At 42.2% G+C, this 22,372-nt stretch overlaps 1 protein-coding gene across 7 annotated transcripts in view; it reads left to right on the plus strand.

Moving 5' to 3' along the window:
- The window catches only part of MXD4 (MAX dimerization protein 4), a 39,803-nt gene that overhangs the window by 12,661 nt on the left and 4,770 nt on the right, over positions 1-22,372 (plus strand). For 4 of the 7 annotated variants that reach the window (XM_052780671.1, XM_052780664.1, XM_052780667.1 and 1 more), the window contains exons 4-5: positions 16,923-16,979; positions 20,035-20,149. In XM_052780671.1, coding sequence (XP_052636631.1) covers positions 16,923-16,979; positions 20,035-20,149 — 172 coding nt within the window. The remainder of the gene's footprint in view (positions 1-16,922; positions 16,980-20,034; positions 20,150-22,372) is intronic. The other 3 variants (XM_052780665.1, XM_052780669.1, XM_052780668.1) reach the window with 1 other exon arrangement.

Raw genomic sequence — 22,372 nt, forward strand, 5'->3', positions numbered from 1 at the left:
GCACTGGATGTTGATTTTGGAGGTGTATTCTTTCCAGGACCATCGCATTTGACTCACCACTGCCATGAGGCTTCTGGCTGAGGCACACTTGGTTATCTCACAGGAGCCCGTCAAGGAGGAAGAAAGGAGATGGCAACTCATACCCTCCTCCTTGCCCAGTCCCTCATGTGGTGTCTGTGGGCTGGACTGAGCGCTGGAGGGCAGGGCAATGGCTTCCTCATTTACAGGGCCTTTGTGTCCTGGATGAGGGTGGCCAGAGCTGCCACTAACCAGAAAGCCATAGCAGCCGTGTACTGGTACACAGTGCTGTTCAGGTTCTGCATTGGTGTTGCACATAAGAGGTTTTATCTCTGGTTTTGATGTCAGTGGGAATGGCAGTGGTTGATCTCTCTGTGTGTGCAGACTCAGCCGTTTGGCACCACTACTTTAATTTGCATTTTCTACTGCTGGGTCTCTTTTCTCTATGCTCTTGAGGGGATGCTCAGAGAAGGACAAATGGAAGCAGAGACATAATTCCAATAAGAAGTCTCAGTATATGATAGAATTCAGACTACAATTATGGTAAAGTGTTTGTCAGCAATTCATACATAAAATTCCTTTTTCTCTGCTTTAAGTCTCCCTGGAATACACTGCTTAGAACTTCAGTGTTTGTTCATTATAGTGAAACTCTGTAAGGACTCATCCCTCTAATGGCAGTCCTGTTTTGGTCCTGTGTGATTAAGGTTTGCATCTCAGAGCCATGAAACAGGAAACCCCCTAAATAAAAAGTAGGAAGGCAGGAAATCTTCTATCCTAAGGACAAATGAGGTTCTAGAAGATATTTTAATAATTACAGACAGGTCGATCAGAATGGTACTTGGATATAACTAGTTCCTAATGACAAATATATACATATATATTCATGTATATTATTTTTTATTACTGTTTCCAGCCAGAGCATTATATCAGTAGGCTTTCACAGAGCAATGTAAATAGCAAGTACATTGGTAATCAAGACTTTTGCAAGGCAGTCTTTAAATCAACCTAACCTGACAGCTGTAGAGAGGAATTCAACTTTCATAGTGTAAAAAACCCAAAAAATCCATGAGAGACTCAAGCTTCTTAAAAAGACACGCATAATCTCATTTATTTGCATCAATTTATACTAGTTGTGCATTACAATGTAAAAAAGCTATATTGGCTTGAAGATTGTACTGAGATCTTCACACTGCTCTGTGAAGGCGGTGAGTCATCTGCTCTCTGCTATTCATGTGTGGACTTGTCCCCCCAGCTTGCGCCGGACTGGGGGAGGGAGTGACACGTCCCTGCTGTGGTCCATCCTTTCTTGTCAGAAGCAAATGGAGCCCTGACGAGGGATACTGGGACCAACCCATCAGGGCTCCTTTGGTGACAAAGTCATTTCACTCCTGCCTGGCCATGAGGAGCTCTGCTGTAGGAGAAGTTCAAGATCGTGTCCTTTCTATGGCAAAGTCTTTGAAAATAGCCTGTGAAACTGAATGATTTTAAAGAACAGCTTTTAAGCATTAGTGAGGAAATTAATAAAAGTGTGCCTCAAAATCGGCAAGCCACATGCTGCTGTCCCCAAACTGGCACCGTGTGAGCTGAAAAAGTGCCTTGGCTGGGTGACCATGGTACAGCTTGATCTAGATGGACGGTTACCTCCTGCCTCTGTCAAACCATTTGTATTATTCTCTGTGGGGTTTTCCTTGTTTTTTTTAATCAAGAAGGGGGAAGGGGCAGATCAGCAGTGGTAAAAGTTGTCCTGCCTGCATTCCACAAAGTAGTAAACTGCTGGCAAGCAATGGGAGTATAATTAGAAGAGGGAGCTGATTAATGTCTTTGGGGAGGATGGACTGGTGATCTTGAGCATGGCAGTGCTTAGCACTGCAGCATCTGACTTGCAATTGCTCTCCTGCTTGGAGGAATCAACAGATCCCGTCCCAGGTCCCCAGGCGTAGGTTTGACAAAAGCCGGTGAGCTGAGCCAGATGGATGTAAAAAGCAAGCATTGCTGTTGGGAGAGGTAGGCTCTAGGGGCATTTTCCTGCTTTCCTATGGAAGTTGCTCCAAGAAGGAGAAGTGCACAAGTGTTTAGCTCAATCACTGGGTATCAGGTGGGACAGGGAGCAGTCCTTTCTTGTTCAGGGCTCACTAGTTTGTATTGCAGCAAGCTGAGACTGCTGTGGAGATGGCCTGGATCAGTTGAGTGGGACAACCCTGAATTTTTAGAAGTGCAAGAACAGGATGGGGAATACATGAGACACAGTGACTTGCAAAACCTTTTAGAGGAACAAACCTTTCCTTCTTTCCAAATGAGTCTAATGTATGCATTGTTTACAGCGCTGATCAGGGGGAGACTGAAAGTGTTCCCATGCATGCAGAAGGTAATGCTGTCCTGAGGTTTGGGTAATGCTTTGTGTAGTCCTTAAGCCTAAAATCTTGCCAGAAAAAGGTTGTTCTATTGCATCATAATGTGTATGAAGTAGATATCTGTACATAAATGTAGGTTTTGATGAAAAATATATATTTTGATGGGAGCATTATGACATACAACATTAGCTGAGAAAATAAATAGAGTAGGTGCCTCTGAAGTTAAGTTCTAATAGATAGTCAGTTTTCTTATGAAGGAAGTGCAGATGCCAGGAGCACAGTTACATTCATTAGTACATTAATTTCACCCACCAGAGTTACTTGGAGTTTAAAGTTTCTGTAAGCTGAGAGAGTGCACAGATGGATGTCTTGAAATTCTCTCTGTGGTTCTTCGTGTTACTAAATTGCAGGGTTAATGGAAAGCATGTAATTGCCAGTTGCTGATAAACTTGGAAGTTTTGAAACAGAACTGAAAGGTCATTGAAATAATAGCGTACCAAAACAGTGCTTAATGTTTATTTTTATTATGGGCTGCCTTTTCAAAATTGCACATTACCATTGCAGTTAGTGCTGTTATGCAGCATAAAGATAAAACTGCATTGATCCATCACATTGAATGGCTACAGTGCCGCCACTAGCTGAGGAAACCCCCTAACTGGTGCTGGAGGTAAAGTACTTCCAGGGAAAGATCCCCCAGTATGTGTCTTGCTGCTGTGCTTCCATCAGGACTTTAACCCAGCACGGTTGCGTGCTGCTCCTGCTGGGTCCTGCTTCCTGCTGGCACAGGAGGGAGGGGAGAAGCTTGCTTCTTCAGCCAGTTCATTTTCCTGACCCAGCTCACTGTCACAGACACACCCTAGTGCCAGCACAGGGAGAGGGTGGGATGGCTTCTTTGAGTGACAGTATTAATTTACAGTATAGAGCAGTACAGTTCACTTCTTTGTCAGTTTAATATTTCTCTTAAGCATCCAGTTTTGGCCACTATTGTCTGGAGAGTGCTGCACTGGATGGGTCTTACTGACCTGGTACAGATCTCATTGTTATAATGGATCTATAAAAACTGCTGCCATTTCTAGGATGTGTCCAGATTGTACATAAACCATCCAGATAATATGGCTGCTACATTAGTGGTGGGAACCACGTCGTCTTACTAGCAGAATTTAACCTCCTTTCTTCTGGTTTTCTCATCAACTAAGGAACTTTTTACACCATCTGGTTGGTGTGAAGTGGTTTATTGCAATTCAAGTGAATTGCAATAAACATACCTTTGCACTGCTTAAGCAAGGTAATGTCTTAAGAGTCTGACTTGCTTTTTGTGAGCTGACAGCCACCATGATTTAGGCATCTGCTCCCCCCCAGCTATGACTGCCTCCCTGAGGATGCTAGCTGTGGTGGTCAGGCGAATGGTGTTGCCTCAGCCAGTGCAAGGCTGAGTCTCAGCTCAACCCCCCTTTTACCTGTAATTTAACCTGAGGTTTTCAACAGAGGAGGAAAGTATATGGTGGTATTTGTGTCTTAAATTGCTGTAATAAGTTTTTTTGTGGAGCTTGTTTAGCAAAGTCTATAAAGAACTGGACCTACAGAACTGAAAATTTAATCCTATGCTTTTGTTGAAATGTCCCATGTTTCTGAGTCTGATGAATCCATGGAATTAAAGAAATTAGAAGGTTTAAAGCTTAGTGCTGAAATGCTATTCTTTCCTTACTTTTTCCCCACCTCTTGGCAGTCTGCAAATGTCCGGATCTGTGGCTTGTCCTGTACTGCATGCTGCAATAGCTACTATAAATGCCCATGCACTGAACTGCTGTCTTTTCAGTGCACACAGCAGCTCACCTGATTATGCACTCCCAACAACAGCGTCTTCCCACCTAGACTGCTGGTTTGGAAAGGCAAGGTATATTAAGCAGATGAAGCTTGGAAGTTAATCTGCTCAGGAAGTTATATTCCAGGTGTCAGAGATGTACACATCCTCATGCTCTGGACAAAGCTTTTATTCAGCAATGAAAAATGGACTAAAATACAGTCTTGACTAAATTGTAATGTCCTTTTTCCTGCTGAAGTTGGCTTTGAACTGCAGAGCCTAAGTGCAGTCTTGGGTCTGGGCTCCAGAAAGCCGTGTGCTTCCTGGCCAGCCAAACAGCCAGCAGAAAGCAGATGGGCGAGAAACCAAGTGCATGCATTTTTTCCAGTTGAATTTGTTCATCCCTCTCTCCAAACATAAGTCCGTTATGTGTTGGCCTCTAATGGACTATGTGAAAGGTGGTTTATGTTCTCAGCATCTGCTAATTGACTTGGCCAATTGTTATCCCCTGTGGTGGAAAGAGTGGGCTGGTCTTGTACAAAATGGAAATAGATGGGCCAGACTTCCAGGTACTTTCAGGACTGTACAGACAACAGTTAGGTGCTGATTCCCTGCAAATAGCGAAAGAGATGCCTGATGGTGACTGATCTCTTGATTGGAGGAGAAAAAGATTTCTTGAATTAGGTATTTAAAAAAAAAAAAAAAGTTTTCTTTTTAAGCTTGCTTAGCTACATCTGGGCAAGTGAGCTGGAACTTGATTTTTTTTTTTTTAAAGGTATTTAGGCAGCTAATGGGCTTTAAGAAGCTGGCCTCTGAAACGAGTCGTACGTAACGCCATGGGAATCCTTGGCTGAATCCAAACCAGTCAAGTCTGTGGAAGCCCACAGATGAAAACTGGGTGTACAGAAGTGGTACCTGCCATGGTTTGAAGAGGTGGCAAATGCACCTGAAAGCCAGCAGTGTGGCTCCAGCTGTTCAAGGCAAGGTTGGCTCTGCACTCAGGATTCACACCAAATCTGCAGGAGGCTGGATTATTTTCTCTCAAGTATGTCATGAGCACAAAATTTCCATGACCCAGTGTCCCTGGTTGGAGTAGACACTAAGGGATCAACCTAGGCTGGAGGAGGTGGCTATATTCTGTGGGTTGATTGTCCTGTCCCTTCCTCTCCCTGCCTCCATGCTATATTGGCATCTCTAGCTCTATTTTCAGTGCTCCTTTCCATGGGCTGCTTACCCTGTTTGAGTATTGGATATACTGTGGCCTGGTCCCAAACTCAAAATGTCTCTCTCTGGATGGAACAATGTGTACTTTCCTGTTACAGCTCATGCTGCTTTCCCCTCGTGGTCTCTGTCAGCGGACACTTGTACTTAGATTTACTACAGAGAATTCCTTTGCAGGTCAAGTAATTTTTAATCTGTTTTTTTCCCCTCGGTACACGGGGTGGTTTAGCATCTGGCAGGCTGTGGGCCCGATTCTGCACCCCACTCAGGGGATATCAGTAGGAGCTGTGCATCCCTGCCTGCAAGCTGAACCCCACATCACATCAGGGCAGCTAGAGAGGATGCAGTTAAGGTTCCAGAAACTGTACTGATCATGAACATTTAGCCAGCAGATCACAAATGTGAAAAAGCATAATGCTGTTCCTTCACAGCAGTTTAATTTGGGCCTTTTTTGAAACAAACGAACAAACAAACAACCCCCCCCCTCCAAAACCCAGACACAAACCAAAATAAACCCAAACAAAAACTCCATGTATGTGATCCAGTTAAGATGGACTTTTCTTGTCCCAAAGAACTGTGCCATTCACAAGAATGGATAAGGTATTCCTTTCCCCCGTGCTTGCTGCTCCCCCCCCCCACCCGCATTTTTGGAAGGAGAGAGTTGTTTTGGGACTTCAAAGGATGTCAAGTGGCTAATATTATTGTTTAATTCTAGTTTATGTTAGGCAATTTTTTTTCTACACAAATTATCATAGAATCATGAAATAGTTTGGGTTGGAAGGGATAGTATAACTAATTGTGTAGTCCGTGGAGATTGGCATAGCCAACACAGAAGAGGTGTGGGCTTGGATGTATGTACACAAGGTTATCTGTTGCAATGCTTCTAACTTGAAAACTAGTAACTCTAGTTGCAGGCTACATGCCCTACATTAAGAAAGCCTATATTAGATTCTACCTTATAGTAAGAAAGCAGAAGATTCAGGGAACAGTCAAAGACTACATCTGAACGTGGTAAAACATCTCTGAAAGGTTGCAGAACTACTTGCGAGTCCTCTCCTCCCAACTGCCACCTTGGGATTAATGCCTAACAAATTTATCTGCTTTTCTTTCATTGATGTTTCAATTTAGGTAACTAAGTGAAGATACAAGGTGCTAAATAAGGGGCCTGCCTGGCACGTAATTGCTGCCACAACTCAGCAGCTCCTATTGAAGTTAGGAGTACCATCAGTGTTTGCAAATACTGGCTGCGCAGACACTCTTGTGTGTTACATACCACATTAGCTGGTATTTACAAAACATAAAGGTAGCAAACCCTATAATTCCCCCAAGAAAGCTGACTTAATCCCAATGGGTAAGTGCTGTTGTGTTGACTGCTGAAATGAACAGCATGGGTGGAGCAAATAATTTCTGCTAGGGAAATTTGGGAGCTTGTTGTGTGTGTTTGGCTAGAAGCAGTTACTGGGTCTACATGCTAACAGGTATTTGAAAGAGACTGTCAGGTGTCTTGGTTCCCACTGCCTGACTTTACATACTCACATGGCAAGTGGGTCCAAACTTCTGGCTCTTCCTTCCATTGCCAGATAACCTCAGGACACTGCACTTAAGAAATCTGCGCTGAGTTTTGTGGGGAAGAAGGAAGAAGGAGGAAAGGGGGGAAGAGGTTTGGAAAGCTGTTCCATACCTTATTGTCCCAAAATGGATCACTTTCAGATTCTGCTCGACTGCACCATCTGGCACAGAGACAACCAGCTTTGTACTGTTCAATGGAAAGGGAAATAGGACGGAAATTAAATTATAAACAAGGCACTATCTGTGCTGTGGCAGGCTAAATCTAAACTTTGAGGCAGGACTGTCAGATATCTGCAGCTCTCCACTGTCCCATGATGCCAGATTTTGTCACTGTTTGGGGAGGGAAATATTACATAAGTGTTGCTCAGCTTTTAATTTATATGAAAGTAAGAGTACCCATTGTAGCCTTGGAAGAGACCATCTTTAATTACAGTCAGTGCATTTAATCCTTCCCCTAAATTTGTTTATATATACACCTCACTCTGTCTTTTCTATCCACCTATCTAATTACAGGGTTTCAATGACGGGGTTGGAGACGTACAGCAAGACGTTTGGGGACGTGTATTCTTAATTACTTCAGGGTGATTTCTTTTCTTCTTTTCCTTTGGTGTTCTCACTTGGGGTCTGAACCAGCCTTCATTTGGCTGCAACAGGCACCCTGGTGTCGTCCCAGGGCACCCCAGCTGTCTCGTTGGAGGACATCTCAAGTATCTACAGCAGTAAAAGACAGCAACACCCACCACCTCCTTTCCCCCAAAAGCCAATTAACTTCATTCGTGCATGCTCAAGCTGCCACCATTAGCTACTCCCTCTGAGATGGCCACGAAGCTTTGGTAGGTACAGGTGCTAAGGAAGTATTAGCAAAAGCAAAAACGGAAGTAAGACATAGCACTGAACATCCCATTCTGATACTTAATTTCACAGTCAGAGCTTAAAACTTCCTACCTCTGAGAATGTGATTGTTTAGGTGCTGAACTGGAGATACAGTTGCCTTAACTCTGATTAGGTACAGAACTGTGGCGTGAATTGCTATTGTTTCTTTTGGTGCCTCGTGCACATGGGTCGTTACAGCATTTGTCAGGCTAGTTAAATTGGACGCTTGGTATTTACTTGGCATTTGGATATAGAGGTACAACAGACAATAAAACCACAGTCACAGGTATCCAGTATTGCGGATATTAATGCCTCATACTCTTCATTTAACTTGATGCGGGAAAAGGCTGCTTAATTCCGTCTGTCTGCCACCCCAAGGCCTCGCGCTCAGTGTGTGACGGCAATGCATGTTTCTAATTTAGCTAAAATAATTCAGCTTGACTTGCCTCTCCTTTAATTTGGCATCATACAGTGGTGTAAAAAAAACCCAAAAACTTGAACACATTTCTCCTCTCATTTGACTATGTATAAAATAACTAGGTCTATAGGGAGGTTTAAAATTAGGCAGAAGCAGCTCACTAGGCCTCGTAGTGTGCTTTCTTCACTTAGTGCTGTGCTACAGCTCAACTTCTCTAGGCTTCTCTAAGCATTGTAGTTTCCCCCCACTTTTTTTTTTTTTCAAGATCCTTCCTGTTGGCAGCTGTCCTGAGACACGATGTTCTTGCTTAGCATTTTGATGTGGGGAAACAGTCTGATAATTAAAGCCGGTTTCAAGCCATGAGCTGATTTGTAAGCAGTGACTTGCTTTGGGGTGTTGTCAGTTGATAAACGTGTAGCTTGTGTGCGCAGAGACACACTGCACCTTGTGCCTTAAGCGCCACGTGAGAGGGACATACACACTCCTGGGAGCCACTTGTGGGGGAGACTGACTGCATCCTCTTCAACCACCTTTTGGTGAATGGTTAATTTGTGGAAAATTATCATCCTGTTCACCTCTGTGTGTAAACCCAGTGCAAACCTGTTGTTGTTATGCAGCTTTTCCTTGTTTAAATAAATGCAATTCTCTTTGACCTATGCTCTACAGTCCTCAACAAATTACTTGCAAGAGTACCATGAAAGGTGGCGAATGAAAACACACCTGCTGCAGAACTGCAGACCGATGCCGTGCGTTTGGATTTGCTGTGCAGATTCGCTTTGTGGTGTTCCACTGCCGGCAAGGACCAAAGCATTACCACACTCATGTAAATGGTGGCGAGTCCTAATCGACTCTTGGGGTTTCAGTGGGGAGCATGTGTAAGTACCTGTGTACCCCAGTGTAACTTCAAGTGGGAATTAAAACTGCTTGATACTGGAATGGCATGATCTTGCAATGGCACTTCCCTTATCTAATTGGGTCTGACACTATTCTGAGGTAACAGACAAAATCTTAAGTCTCCCTGCAGTGTAATCTAAGAAACTTGAGTGCCAGTAAGACAGATGGGTTTGAGAGGTCTAATTTAGGAGGACTACTAAGTTGCAATGTGTGCATTTTAATGTGTGAAACAAATGGGTGGAAGGCTGGATGAATGAAGTATCAAATAAGTTTATTAAAAGCATGGCTGATTATTTTTTTGTGGACTCTGTTTTCAAGTGTGTACAATGGTATTTCCAACACTCGTGTATTTCCCCACAAGACACTGTTGTTCATCTGCCTGTATTAGGTAGGTACTGTGTGATGCTGAGCTTGTGGTACTAGGTGATACCTCTCTTGCTATTGCTTAAAATCATTTGAGAGGTATATGTTAAAAGGCAATCAGTAGATAACAGGGCTAAAAATAGAAGACACTTGAAACAGAAATTCCTTTTCTATAGGTGTAAGAATTGTATTTGTCTGACTTTGAAGGTTTAAGATATAGAAAACTGCTCCTCATAGATAAGCACAGCCTGAAGGATGAAATGCTAAAATACACAATGGAATCGCCTTTTTTTTTGCAGAGGAAAAGCAAGCCATGCAAGGGCAAAAACATACTGCAGGGGATTTCAGCTGTTTCCATAATGTTTGATTTCTGTTGCCTTAGATTCTTGCAAAGTCAGAGATTTTATTGCCTCTGGTCAAAGGATGGAAAATCCTATACATTTAAATTTGAGATGATCACCATCCAGGAAAGGCAAGTGGTATCCAGCTTGTGATGGTTTTGGGAATCCCTGTATAGCTTGTAAATTCCTACTGACATTTCCTGTGAAGCACATCTCAAATTTCTGCATGTTGCTGTTACTTACCGCTGAGACCTGAGACAATGAAGGGCTGTTAAACCTTTGACAGCTGCTCTTCAAATAAGAGCAGCTTAAGACAGTGGGATGGCTGAAGCCTGGGGAAAGCTGTGAGATCAAGCCTGGCTGCAGGGAGGAGCCTGAAAAAAACAGGGAGAGGAGATGAGGGTGGTCAGATGTCAATCCTGTAGCTCTTAATACTGTGGAGCCTGAAGCTACGGTTCCCCAGCAGTTAAAACAAATACCAGTCAGAGCTGCTGGTGTCCTACCTGCCCCGGAGTCCTTGCTCATTGTGGTCCTGCCTGTGCCTTGCCTTGCACAAGTGCTCCTCTGAGTGCCTGCCACAAGCTCATGAAGGAAAAGGAGTGGTTGGAAACCGACCACTGTATTTGGTTTTGTCGTCTTGCTGGGTTGGTCTGCAGGCAGTTTAGGCACGTGGATGAGCATGCGGTGGGGTGGCACTGGTGGGGAGAGGCCTGTGTCACACCTCACACACCTCTCTTGACAGCTCGTGCTCACTCTCTGAGGCAGGAGGAGAACTGGAGTGGAAGAAGGTCGAGGAACAATACAGCAACAGGCACTAACTGTGCCACAGGGCTTTTATTTCTTCTGCTGGCCAAAGTCAAATGTGACTCTGGCACCCTCATCAGTCTGTCTATCTGCTTCTGCTGTCAGATGTGCCCCTGAAGGGACATCACTTGGGCAGTCTGGCCAGCCACCAGCTGCTGAGGCTCCAGTCAGGTCTCTCACACTGCTGTTGTCCAAGTTGCTTTACAGGGTCATTCCAGCCCAAAGCGAGCCTCAGGAGTTGCTGTCATTTGCCCATCTTAGCTGCTGCCCCTGGCTTATGGCAGTCTATGGGCCACCACAGCTCACCCTTTGGTAGGAGCCAGAATGCAAGGAGCATCAAAGTTGTCTTGTAGGCATTTTGAGAGATGAAGAAATGTTGATGTAGCCCAGTGCTCATAATTTAGGACAGGCAGCTGTCATTGCACTCAGCAGGGAGCTACTGGAGGGATGGGGAAAGGAAAGAGAGGGGAAGAGGGCAACATGGGCAGCAAGGTCTGCCAGGCATCCCCTCTCTTGGGAGTCAGCAGCTTCCCTCTCGCAGACCAGCCAGTATTCACCTGTCCCAGCTTGTGTCCCAGCTAGCTTTCTGCACGCTGCTGCCAAGAGGCTTAGCTAACCAAAAATGCATAATTTGTGGCACTGCAGGTACTTCCCTTAACTTACATTTGCTGAAGGATGTCGGAATAAGTTCTGGTTTCATGCATATGTTCTAAAACATGAACAAGCTGCAACTTTTGGAGGGTAAAAAGGCAAAGTTAAAGTGTGCAGTCTTGGCTCAGCAGGTGGGCTGAAGTGGCACTGAGTGAAAGTAAGTAAAATGCACAGTCAGTGCTGCAGTGTACGTTTATATATAGTGAAATAGAGAACTTAGATATTTTTCAGAGTGATAAAATGCACAAAACATTGAAATGGTAAGCTGTATGACAGGCAGCAGAGGTTTTCTTCTGTCTTCCTTAGCGTTAGGAACAGCAGCATTTCTGAGCTGTATTCACATGAAAACTTGCAGATGACTAAGTTCATAGCAGCACTGACTCTTTGAAAACTAGTGGTGGTTAAGATGCACTTGCAGCCATTGTCTTCGTAGGCAGTTGATGTCTTGTGTTTGGATACTTAAGAGGTACCCAAAGACCACCAGCTACCTGGCTGCTAAAGCTATCTGGCTGGTTTCAATTTAGCAAGACAGATGCACAAAAATATTCAGCACACTGAAAATGCATATAGAGGATGAAACTCTTAGTTAACACTAAAGTAAATAAAGCAGGCGGTTGCACTGATTGTAGGGCTGTTGCATTTAATTCACTAACAATCACTGCAATTAAGCTTTTTCTGCCTGTTAGTTGCCCCAGTGCCTTCCCGGGCTTTGCTGCTGAATTTAGTTGCAGAGGCCTCTATAAGGTATTAGACACGGGCAAAACATGCCATGTGGAACAAACCTTGGATGAATCTTCACCTGCAGCACAAACTTCAGGATTTTGTTCTTAATGTGGGGAAAAAAGGCATCTATTGCAGAACACTGGTGTTTGGCTCATCTTTTCTTGGATAATAAAAAGCCAAGAGGTTTGCTGTAAGGGTGCTACTGAATTTTCTGGTTTTGACTCTGAGGCACTCAGCTGTGAGCAAGCATTTCACACATCTCATAGCAATCAGCACACTGGGTGCCTTGCTATGGTACAGTGCTTTAATACTAAGAGGTTTTCTTTTCACTAAAGCAAATTTGTTGCGTAGTTGAAATAGATTGTGCAGCTCAAGTATGAGCTAGAGCCTCTTTTGGAAAAAAAGATGTATTTGAGGTATCCTTTGTAGAGTAGAAAGTATTGGAAGTGTTTCTGACTGAGATAAATATGGAAGAGACAGGATTTTATACTTCAGTGGAGAGTTGTTATCTTCCATTGTATTTAAAGTTTTGCTGAAGATATGCTAAATTCTGTCTGGATCATTAATAAATAGGTTTCTTTAGAACCATTTTTATATGATTGAATTTCTATGATTTCTTAAGATGGAAGTTTATATATAATCTCTTTAAATGCTTTTGTAAACAAATGTGTTTTAATTAGTACAGAATCATCGTTGGTAGCTTATAAAAAGTATTGTAGAGCTGTAAATATATCATTCCTGACACTTACTTTAAGAAAAGTGTTAGCTTAAGGAGGAGTGAGGCAAGTACGCTTGAGTAGCAACTGCTACTAAGCAGAGTGGGGTATGTAATTATGTGTTTACCTACATTATATGTATGGCCATGATATCCAGGAATATACAAAATAATATGAACACATTTAATTTTCAGTACCATTAAAGCCATTTGCAGCAAAATTCCATCATTGCTCAAGAGTGTGACTGTGCACAAAATAAAAAGAGCTGAAGCCCTTAAGAGATCTTGACTTGCTGTGTCAAGCTCTAGTAAGAAAGGGATGATATTGGAGTCAGAAGGCAGGCAGAGTTTCTCTCTCTGATTTTACCTTGCTGGTGGGTGAATCCTGAAGTCGCAATGGGGAAGTTTTTACTGCTGATCTGCATTTCTTAAGAACTTTGAAATAATGATAAGTTTATGAATAATGATGCTGTCTGTGTTCATCCTGACCAGTGCATGTCACAAAGGATCCTGAGCTTCTGTGTTTGCTGACTCTCTGTAAAACTTGAGTGCTCCCTGTACACAGGTATTTGCATTTCATAAATAAAACTGTGAAGAGTCTTCCTGTAAAAACATGAGCGTCTTACAATGGCAGTTAGCTCACTTCTGTATTTTATGCTGAATTTCATGCCTGGTAGGGAGATAAAATCACCTTTCTTTAGGGAGAAAACACAACTATTAGTTCACCGGAGGGGTCTCTGACCCAGAGTTGTGGGCTCAGCCCAGACTGCTTTGGTTCACTATGTACCTGGAGAACATTTGACTCCAGAAGTGAATTTTTGGTGCAGAGATTCTTCTCTGACTTTATCCGATGTGTGTTATTAAGCTAGATTACATAGTCATTATGCAACAATGAAAAATTCAGTAACTGCTCTATATTTAAACCTTTGTGTATTAACTTCATTGCACAGCACCATGACCAGGATAGGTTTGAATGTGGAAAAAAATGTGAAACATGAGAGAAGGAATCTGAAATGCTTCGGTAACTCTGTCCAATTTGTAATAATATGTCTTCTTCTAGATTCATTTCAAATACGTTTATATTCTTGGAAGTGGGGGTTTTGTTTGTATTAAATTTGTACTGGATTTGCCTTGTGATAGGGTCGAGGCTGTCTGGTTTTTGGACTGAAACGGTTAATGTACAGAAATGACGAATTTTTAGTTTTTGCATCTATTTCAGTTATATCTGTTGTTCTCACTAGTGCAGCTTGTAATGATTGCATTTTCAATGTCATTTGAGTGTTTGATCTATAGTGTCCTTTTCTTTTCAGAACATCACCAAGCAAGTATATTTAGCAGTTGATTTGAGAGTATGTCAACCTCCTGTACACAGAGCTAGTTTACTAGACTAAATTTGGGACATCTGAAATACAGACACATGTTCAGCCACGCAAGCATTTTTAGCATTAAAGGATCTTGCAGAAAGCACAGTTAAGGCCTTCTTGTGAGGCAAGCATTGTTTTGGGCCCATACGTGCTTTGGTGATGCACTATGGTGTGAGAGGTACGGAGGGCTGTGGGTGTTGAAGCAACAGCCTGTCTAACCCAGCCAAGTTCTGCTGGAGCCAGCATGAAGGGAAATTCAGAGCATACGGTATGGGAACATGGACATTTAGTGGCTTTTTGCCCATTTCCTAGCCTTCCAGATCCTTGCCACCCATCAGCTGGAGATGCTGCAGCTCTAAGGTGCCTCCCAGTGTGGCCAAGATAGCTCCATGTCTCGACTGGGCAATCTGCTGGTAGGAGGGAGTGGGTGTGGACCAGACAGAGCTGTTCTGGGACTTCCCACAGGATGACAAACTTTTCTGATAGAGTTGCTCCTTCCCTTCTACAGCCAGCTTTGGGTCAACAGAGAATGGGTACATGTGAGAGAGAGTCATTCTTCTAATTTGGGGAGGCTGTGGACTGAGACCTTGAGGATGTGCAAGGTGAACACTGTCATGAATTTGACTTCTCTCTCGTGAGTTTTATGCTCTTGCCCACAATTGTTGAGAAACAGATGAGCATGGCCCCTTTGACACTTCCTGCAAGTGATCTCTGGCAGTCAGCAGCATGATGTCAACAGCGGGAACTGTTGTTTTTGTCTTCAGGTGCAGCTTCGAGGAAATGCCTACCCCATGGTACCTACCATAAATGCATGGAAGGCTGCTGGCAGCTTTGTCTGCATGGGTTGCCCAACCAGCATGGCAGGATTGACAAGCACACATTTCACACGAACAGGACACTGTCACCCTGTATCATGAGCGTCCATGGCTATTTAATTTTGCGAAGGCCTGGCTAAGATGCCCTGCTGAGGACTAAGCAGTTTGTTTTGGATGTGCACTTTGCCTTTCTAGCTGGCTTTGTGCAGATCAGTGGCCTCCAAATAAAGTCTCTAGATGTATACTTGAATGGTTTAGGAAACACACCTTTGCTGCTGTCAAAAAACTGTGCAACTACTGCCTGAACAACTGTCTGCTGTCTGACTAGCTGCAGGCCATTTCTATCTGCTGTGCTGGACCTAAAAAAGCCCTGGAGAGCCCCTGTGGAAAAACCACAGGTGGGTCGGGTCACTCCACAAACCTACCAGTACCATATCAATCAGACTGGCACAGGTTTAAGTCGTACAGTTGGGGGTGTTTTGCTGTTAAATGAATGGGAACAATCCTGTGAGTTGAATGCTACAGCTTTACAAGCAATCTTTGATTTATACATTCATAGAAATGTTGATTGGAGGGACCTCCGAATGTCAGTGGCTTTGTCTGGGTAAATACTGAAAAACCTCTAAGGACTGGACTTCTACAGCCTTTCTGGGCAACCCCTTCTGGTTGTGCACCACTGCCCTAGTAAAAAATTTGTTTTGTAATGTCCATCCTGAACCTCCCAATTCACAGCCATTGCCTCTTGTTATATTATTTGGCCTTACTGAGAAGTATTTTGTTCCCATTGCAACTATCCATCAAGTAGTTGTAGGAATATCTTGGAATTGTTGCAGTTTCCTTGGAATGAAGATTATACGTGTGAACAATAAGCTTTTTTGTTTCTTTTTTTTTTCTCTGCATCTTAGTATTCCATTTCTTGGTGTTATAAAACGGATTTGCATCTGGGATTTCATAGATATGGGGAAGCTTACTGACCATTATTTAATAGACTCATTTAACACAATTTTGAAATTGGTTAGGGTGAAAGATCTTAATTTACTTTTGCATGGCAGCCTTTTCTGGAGAAGTGGTGAACCATAGCTCCTCTGGCCAGCATTGCTGCTGCCTTTTCATAGCCGAGCACTGGAGCAAACTGGAGTCTCTGAGGACTAGAGTCAGTGAGTGGTCTTCAAATGACTTCTGGTGGATGTCCTTGTACTACAGGGAAATTCTAAACAACACTGTTTCGCTGCTTTGTCCCTCCAAGTTGTGGGGCTCCAGGGTTCATTTTGTTACCGGTTCTGAAATACCTGCCAATATTGCCCATCATGGCTTACATGGATTCAAAACCAGTTCAAGGCAATTCCAGCTGGTAGCTGTTGCATTAATTGTCAGCAAGTTGTTTTTTCCTTTATGTGAACGTGATGAACCACACAACTGCTCCTGGACATGGCCACTGCTGTGGAACACTGACCAAGACTGTGTTGTCAGTTACCAACTGTGCTTGGTAATTCATGTTTATTAAGCATTAGAAGAGCTATAATGCAGATTATAGGACCATGTTGTGAGCTCGCTTACGGAGAAACACTGAAGTCTTGAACATCTGAAACCCCTTTATTATCTGGCACAAAGGAAAATGTGGTAAATCAGAGACCGGTCACCCATGTACCTCTCTCCATGCATGGGGCTGTACCCAAAACAGAGAGCTGCAGGCTTGAAGATTCAGATTTTGGATAGTTTTTTTTTTAGATCCTTACCTTCCCTGATAAATTCAGTACCAGTGACGAGGGGGATATTTCTGTGCATCCGCATGAGGTGAGAAAAGTGCCTGCTTCTGTAGGCACTGGTGTCCTGGCCTGACATCATGCTTTGTGTGGGCGAAGGTGTAACAGTCAGGTTTCGAAGCTGGAGCAGAGCATAACTACCCAACTTCAACCACATTTCATACACAGAGATCGTTACTCTGTTGCTCTGAGACCAGACTGCTTTTTTTTTTTTTTTTTTTTTTTTCTTCTTTTCTAGGTGGAATTTAAGGCATGAGCTGCAAAACACAAGACAGCTCTGGCTGCGATTACCTCTGTAAGTGCCTTTCCCTCCTCCGGCGGTCACAGTCAGCCGAGGAAAAGCAAAAGCTGTCAGATCCCTGCAGAAAAAGAGAGAAATTAGTGCTGGCAGAGTCTGTACGCGACAACTTATCTGCTGTGAAGTTTGAGTCCCTTGTTCCTGCTGGTGTGATCTGTTAACATAACATGCCTGAAATGTTTTCTTACATTCTTACAGTTTTTTCTAAGATGCGCAAAATGAAAAACATGGGGATATTTACTCCAGTACCACAGGAATTGTGGTGGGATAGTTTTCTTTTTTTTACGTTCCCAATCTATGCCATTGATTATGCTGTTGTGTTATAATATATGAATTAGCCATATAAACATGCCTGCATTTATGTAGAGATCTATGTAAAGCTTATGCTTTAAAATCTTTAATGGATTCATAGGTGCTGAGTAATTAAATGAAAGAAAAAGTCCCTTTTTAAAAAAAAAAAGGTGAAGTTAGAGCAGGTCTTTTAACAAGTCTGTATATTACATTTAGTGCCATCAATTGATAGTGCTGAGAATGCCTTAAAGCATTTTTTTTAATATTTAGCTCTTTAATTCTTCTCATTGGTCAGTTAAAATACTCTTCTTAGCTTCAGTCCTGTGTTCTTCGTGACCCTTCTGTAATGTCCTGCTTTACCTGGTTGGCAGGTAACATAAAAGAATTAGTGCTTTAGAAAGACACACAGCTGTGCCCTCTGGATCTTGGTAATGTTTCCGTTAACTCACCAGTTAATGGTAAGGAAGTGCACTAAATTCTTACTTTCTCCCTGTTGTAAGCAGACTTTCTTCAAATAGTAATAAAGGCAGATCAGTTGAGTATGTAGTCTGGTTTCATTAACATTTTCCAGGATTAATATTAAGCAGATTTCAGATCAACAGTGCTATGTATTCCTTATCAGACTTCTAATTACTCTTAAGTATATTGATTGTTCCATTTCAATGTATTTAACTCTTTATTTACTACTTGGATACTATTCTTTGTCCTCTTTCTTGCTATATCCTCCTTTATCTTCAGTCCCCACTTTCTTGTCAGCTGTCTAAATACAGTTGCATCCAAGTTGTGCTGAGTGACGCAGATGATTGCATGTGTGTTTAGAGGCCATTTAAAAACCCAAAAGATTATTTTAGTTTAGTCCTTGAAGAAAGTTTTTTTATTTAAAACACAAAACCAGCCAGGTAGTTGTTAGAGGTTACAGACACAGAAATAAAAATTTACTCGATTAGGGTTTTCTGTATAAATACCAGTAGTCCCTAATTCTGGTATTTCACTATTTTAAAGATCAATGTCCCAGTTGAAGTTAGCAGCCACAGGGGCACTCTGCGATCTGATGGGGCTACTTTTGTGAATACTTACCCTAGTCTTTGTTGCTGTTGTTTAAATAAAAGCATTTAGATGGTTAAGTTTAGAGCCTTGTATTTAAAAACAAACCCCAGGCCAAACCAAAAAATCTGTCATCAGTTTTCTCTTGAGAATCACATTTTCACCAATATTCCTTTTCCCTAAGTGCCTTGAAGAAAGGATTAACAATTTTATAGAAATGCTCTTTGATTTCCTACCTAATACATTGCTGATTTAGAGGCAGCCAGAACTAAATGTGTGAGTGTGTAGTCATTACTGTACTGTATTTTAATTAGATTTTATTTTGCTTTGGGTTTTTTCCCCATTAATTCTCAGGTTGTTTTCACATTACACTAATCATTCCAATTACACTTGCGTAATTTGTCATTTGGTGGATGTTAAATCCTCTTCAGCTGCTTTTCAAACACTGATGCTGAATTCTGGTTCTGAACTGATCATTCAAAAGAAAGTTCATTCTTGACCAGAAGCATTAAATTTCCTGCAAAGTTTGTTTCCTTCATGCAGCATCGAACAGATTTGAAAAAGATGATTATTCATCTCACACTTCTGATCCGCTTCACTTATTATTACTGCTTTGTGCGGGATGTCGGCATGCTCCAGGTCATCGCTTTGTTCTATCTGTAACAGGCTGGCAGAAAGGAAAATATTAGAGATGTTGCTCATGTAAGTGCTTCTGCATCCATTTGTGTCTCACTGCAAAACTGTATGGATTCCTGTTCAAGAATTGTGCATTAAAAGCAGGAGAGATTTTCTTTTGGATTTAACTGTAGAAACACACACACACTGTTCTTTGGTTTGCCACTGCCTTGTTTTGGATAGTTGAAGTAACTGTTTCATGGACTATTGTATTGCCAGCTTCTTTCTCAAAGACAGACAAAGTTTGGAAACCAAGTATCTGTAGAAATACCACTTTGTTTATGCTCTTTTTACTGATAGATTTAATGTCATTAGTACAGGAGAGATTGTTGAGAGCAGCAGTAGTGATACTTGCAAAGGAGTAGTAGAGAAGGCAGGACCCAATATGGCTGGAAGTATTTTCTCTTGTGTGTTTATAGTAAAGGTTGTCCTGGCTGTACAGTGAAAGGAGGAATGTCTCCTTCTCGGAGGGACTGTGGGTCAGTAGATGGCAGGAGAAGCGGCATCAGGACCTCCTGGTTACAATATATTGATAAACCATGGCTGGAAGCAGCTCTGAGCTGTGCAGAGCTGCATGGGTGCTCTTGCCTTGTGTAGCAGGAGCGTGTCCTATCGTATCAGGCAGGGCTAATGGGGGAGAGGGGAATCTGCTCCCTCCCACAGCTCCACCTCTGCCTGCAAAGATCACTGGGTTGGAGTGAAGTCCCAGTTTTTTCTTCCTTACCCAGCCATAGTTTCAGTGTGCAGCCATGCCTGGATTTCTCAGATCTCTGAGTGTACCCCCCCTTCATTAAGATGGGACTACCCAGACTGAGCAAACTGCTTTGAAATATAGGTATGAAACTACTATCTGAATGTGCCAAGCAGTGTTACTGCATTTCAAGTGACCTTTCAGTCTGAAACTTTGCCAAAGGGAGGGGAAAGGAAGCCACCGTTGAATCAAGTTCTGCACAGAGATCCTGCAAACAGATGGTGTTTGCATATAGGATATGCTGTTCGGGTGCAACTTTACTACAAAGCTCTTCACTTTTAATAATTTCAGGCGGGCTAAACTCCGGCTATATTTGGAACAGCTAAAACAGCTTGTGCCTCTTGGGCCGGACAGCACCAGACACACCACTCTAAGTCTGTTGAAAAGAGCTAAGATGCATATCAAGGTAAAAAAAATCATCCATATTTTTATTTCTTTTAAAGCAGAATCTTCCAGAATGTGTATCCATAGAGAGGAAACTAATTTTCACACAAAATCCATATCCATATGTCTGATCTTCTGGATGTATTGGCCTTTATTAGTTGCAAGGATTTCAGTCACAGTATCAAGGTTTTGTGTTTTGCAATTTACCCTGCAGTCTCAGATATATGAAACGGTGATTTTGTGATTTCTGCTTAGTTACTAATGGTTTACATTGTATTTAAAAAAACCCCAAACATAAATGTATGTATCAAAGCTGTTCTTTGATTAATATATATATTTTTAAGGACTGAGCAAAGTAGCATTGTACTGCATTGATTTTGATGTAAAAAGCCAGATGCATTCATGATCAAAAAAACTAATGGAGTCAAAGGGCTTCCAGCTACTAGTAAGCCTTATCCCCATCCCACATCTTCATGACCAGATCCTGGAGCATTTGACAATCATTTAAAAGAAACCAAAAATGAAATGCAATCTCCTGTGAGTTGCCGCTCTTCTTGCATGTTTCATGGGTGTAACAAGTTTAAAACAAAAAACAACACAAAATCTCACCTGTGATCCAGCAGCAGTGCAGGTTATACATTTGCACAGGTAATTCAAAGGGAATTATTCTTCAGGCTTCCTCCCTCCAAAGACACTTTCACTCCCATTTTCACTGTTGTAGGTTTCAGGGAAATGGGGTTATATGCAGAAATATGACAAACAGGTATTCAATTGTAAAAGTTAAAGAACAGGCTTCTGCTGCTGTGTCCAGGACTGTAATTACTCATCTGGCATTTTTTCAGTGTTATAGGGAAACAGGTCAAGAAAAGTGTCGGGAGAGGTTGAACACTGCCAGCAATCTTGGAATATTTTGGAGAACAGCCTGCTGTTTTACAACATTAAGATTCACTGCAGTTGCAGAAATCAGTGTAATTCATATGAAGAATTAAAGATTAATTTAAGCAAAACCATTCTTGTGAACAAGTTTACTGAGCTACTTCCTCAGCTCTTACAAGCACATTTACTCCAGCTGGGCAACCCCTGTTTTTACCATTTGAGATTTTGGCCTCTTGTTTGTAATTCAGGCTAACATGCGTGAAAGGCACTGCATGTGGTTTTTGTGTTGGGTTGCCCCCTTATCATGGGCTTATGCATACAAATTGAAAAACTGTTTCTACAAGTGGCAAGTGTGAGAGATTAGCCATGTAGTTACCATTTCAGCTGCTGATAAAAAAAGCGAGGAACAGATTCTTTCCAAGTCCATCATGCATGGTACCAAGTACTCATTTTCTGAAAACTGAAACTGAAGTTTAACTGCCTTTTTAAGATTTTAACTGAACCTACCCTAACTGGGTTGCCACTTAATTGCTCCCCTTTGTCAGGTCAGCTACCTCCCCGCTGCACTGCCAGAGCATGCCAAAGCCTGTCTGCCATTTCTAATACAGTCATTAGTTTTGAACTTTTCACACACCACCCCCCCCCCAATATATTGAAACTTGCCCTGAAAGATTGGATGGTTTTGAGTCTCCTGGATATGAATCACTGAGTTCATGCCTAAAATAGTTGTTAAGAGTTTGGGATTGCAGCCAGGAAAATACAGGAAAAGGAAATCTGATCAATTTGGGCACATTTGGTTTGTTGTGTACATGGATGTACCAATCCCTTTTCTTATTATAACATTGTGTATCCACGTATGATGCATATCTACGTAGAGTATTGCCTGGGAGGGAGCTTAACACGAGGCTGTAGAAGTTAGATTTCATTCAGCCAGGAAACCGCCCAATTCAATAGTGTGAATTATTTTTTGAGAGATAAATACTTTTGCTTTCAGGCTTGCATTGGAACAGCAAAAGCTCTGAAATCATTTTGCTTGTGGTTTGCTGTGCACTGTCCCACCCCACTCTCCTCAGCAAACCAAGCATAGGTTCATTCAGATGGTAGGGAGGAGTTGTCAGCAGCTGTATTCACTCCCTGCACATCTCCTAAATCTCAGTGGTCATGTAAACACAGCTCACAGAGAAATTTGGCCTTTCTTATCAGTGCTTTTACTGCTACAACCTGTAATTTACTTCATCAGTTAGATCATTTTTTTAAATAATATAAGATGTTTTGATTTGTGTGTCCTTCCTGCTTTTGATCCCATCATACTTGTTACGCTTTCTTCCCTAATTATACAGTCAATTCTTTTAAATGGCTATCAGTGATT

Source organism: Harpia harpyja, chromosome 2 (genome assembly GCF_026419915.1).
Source record: "Harpia harpyja isolate bHarHar1 chromosome 2, bHarHar1 primary haplotype, whole genome shotgun sequence".
Classification (NCBI taxonomy): Eukaryota; Metazoa; Chordata; class Aves; order Accipitriformes; family Accipitridae; genus Harpia; species Harpia harpyja.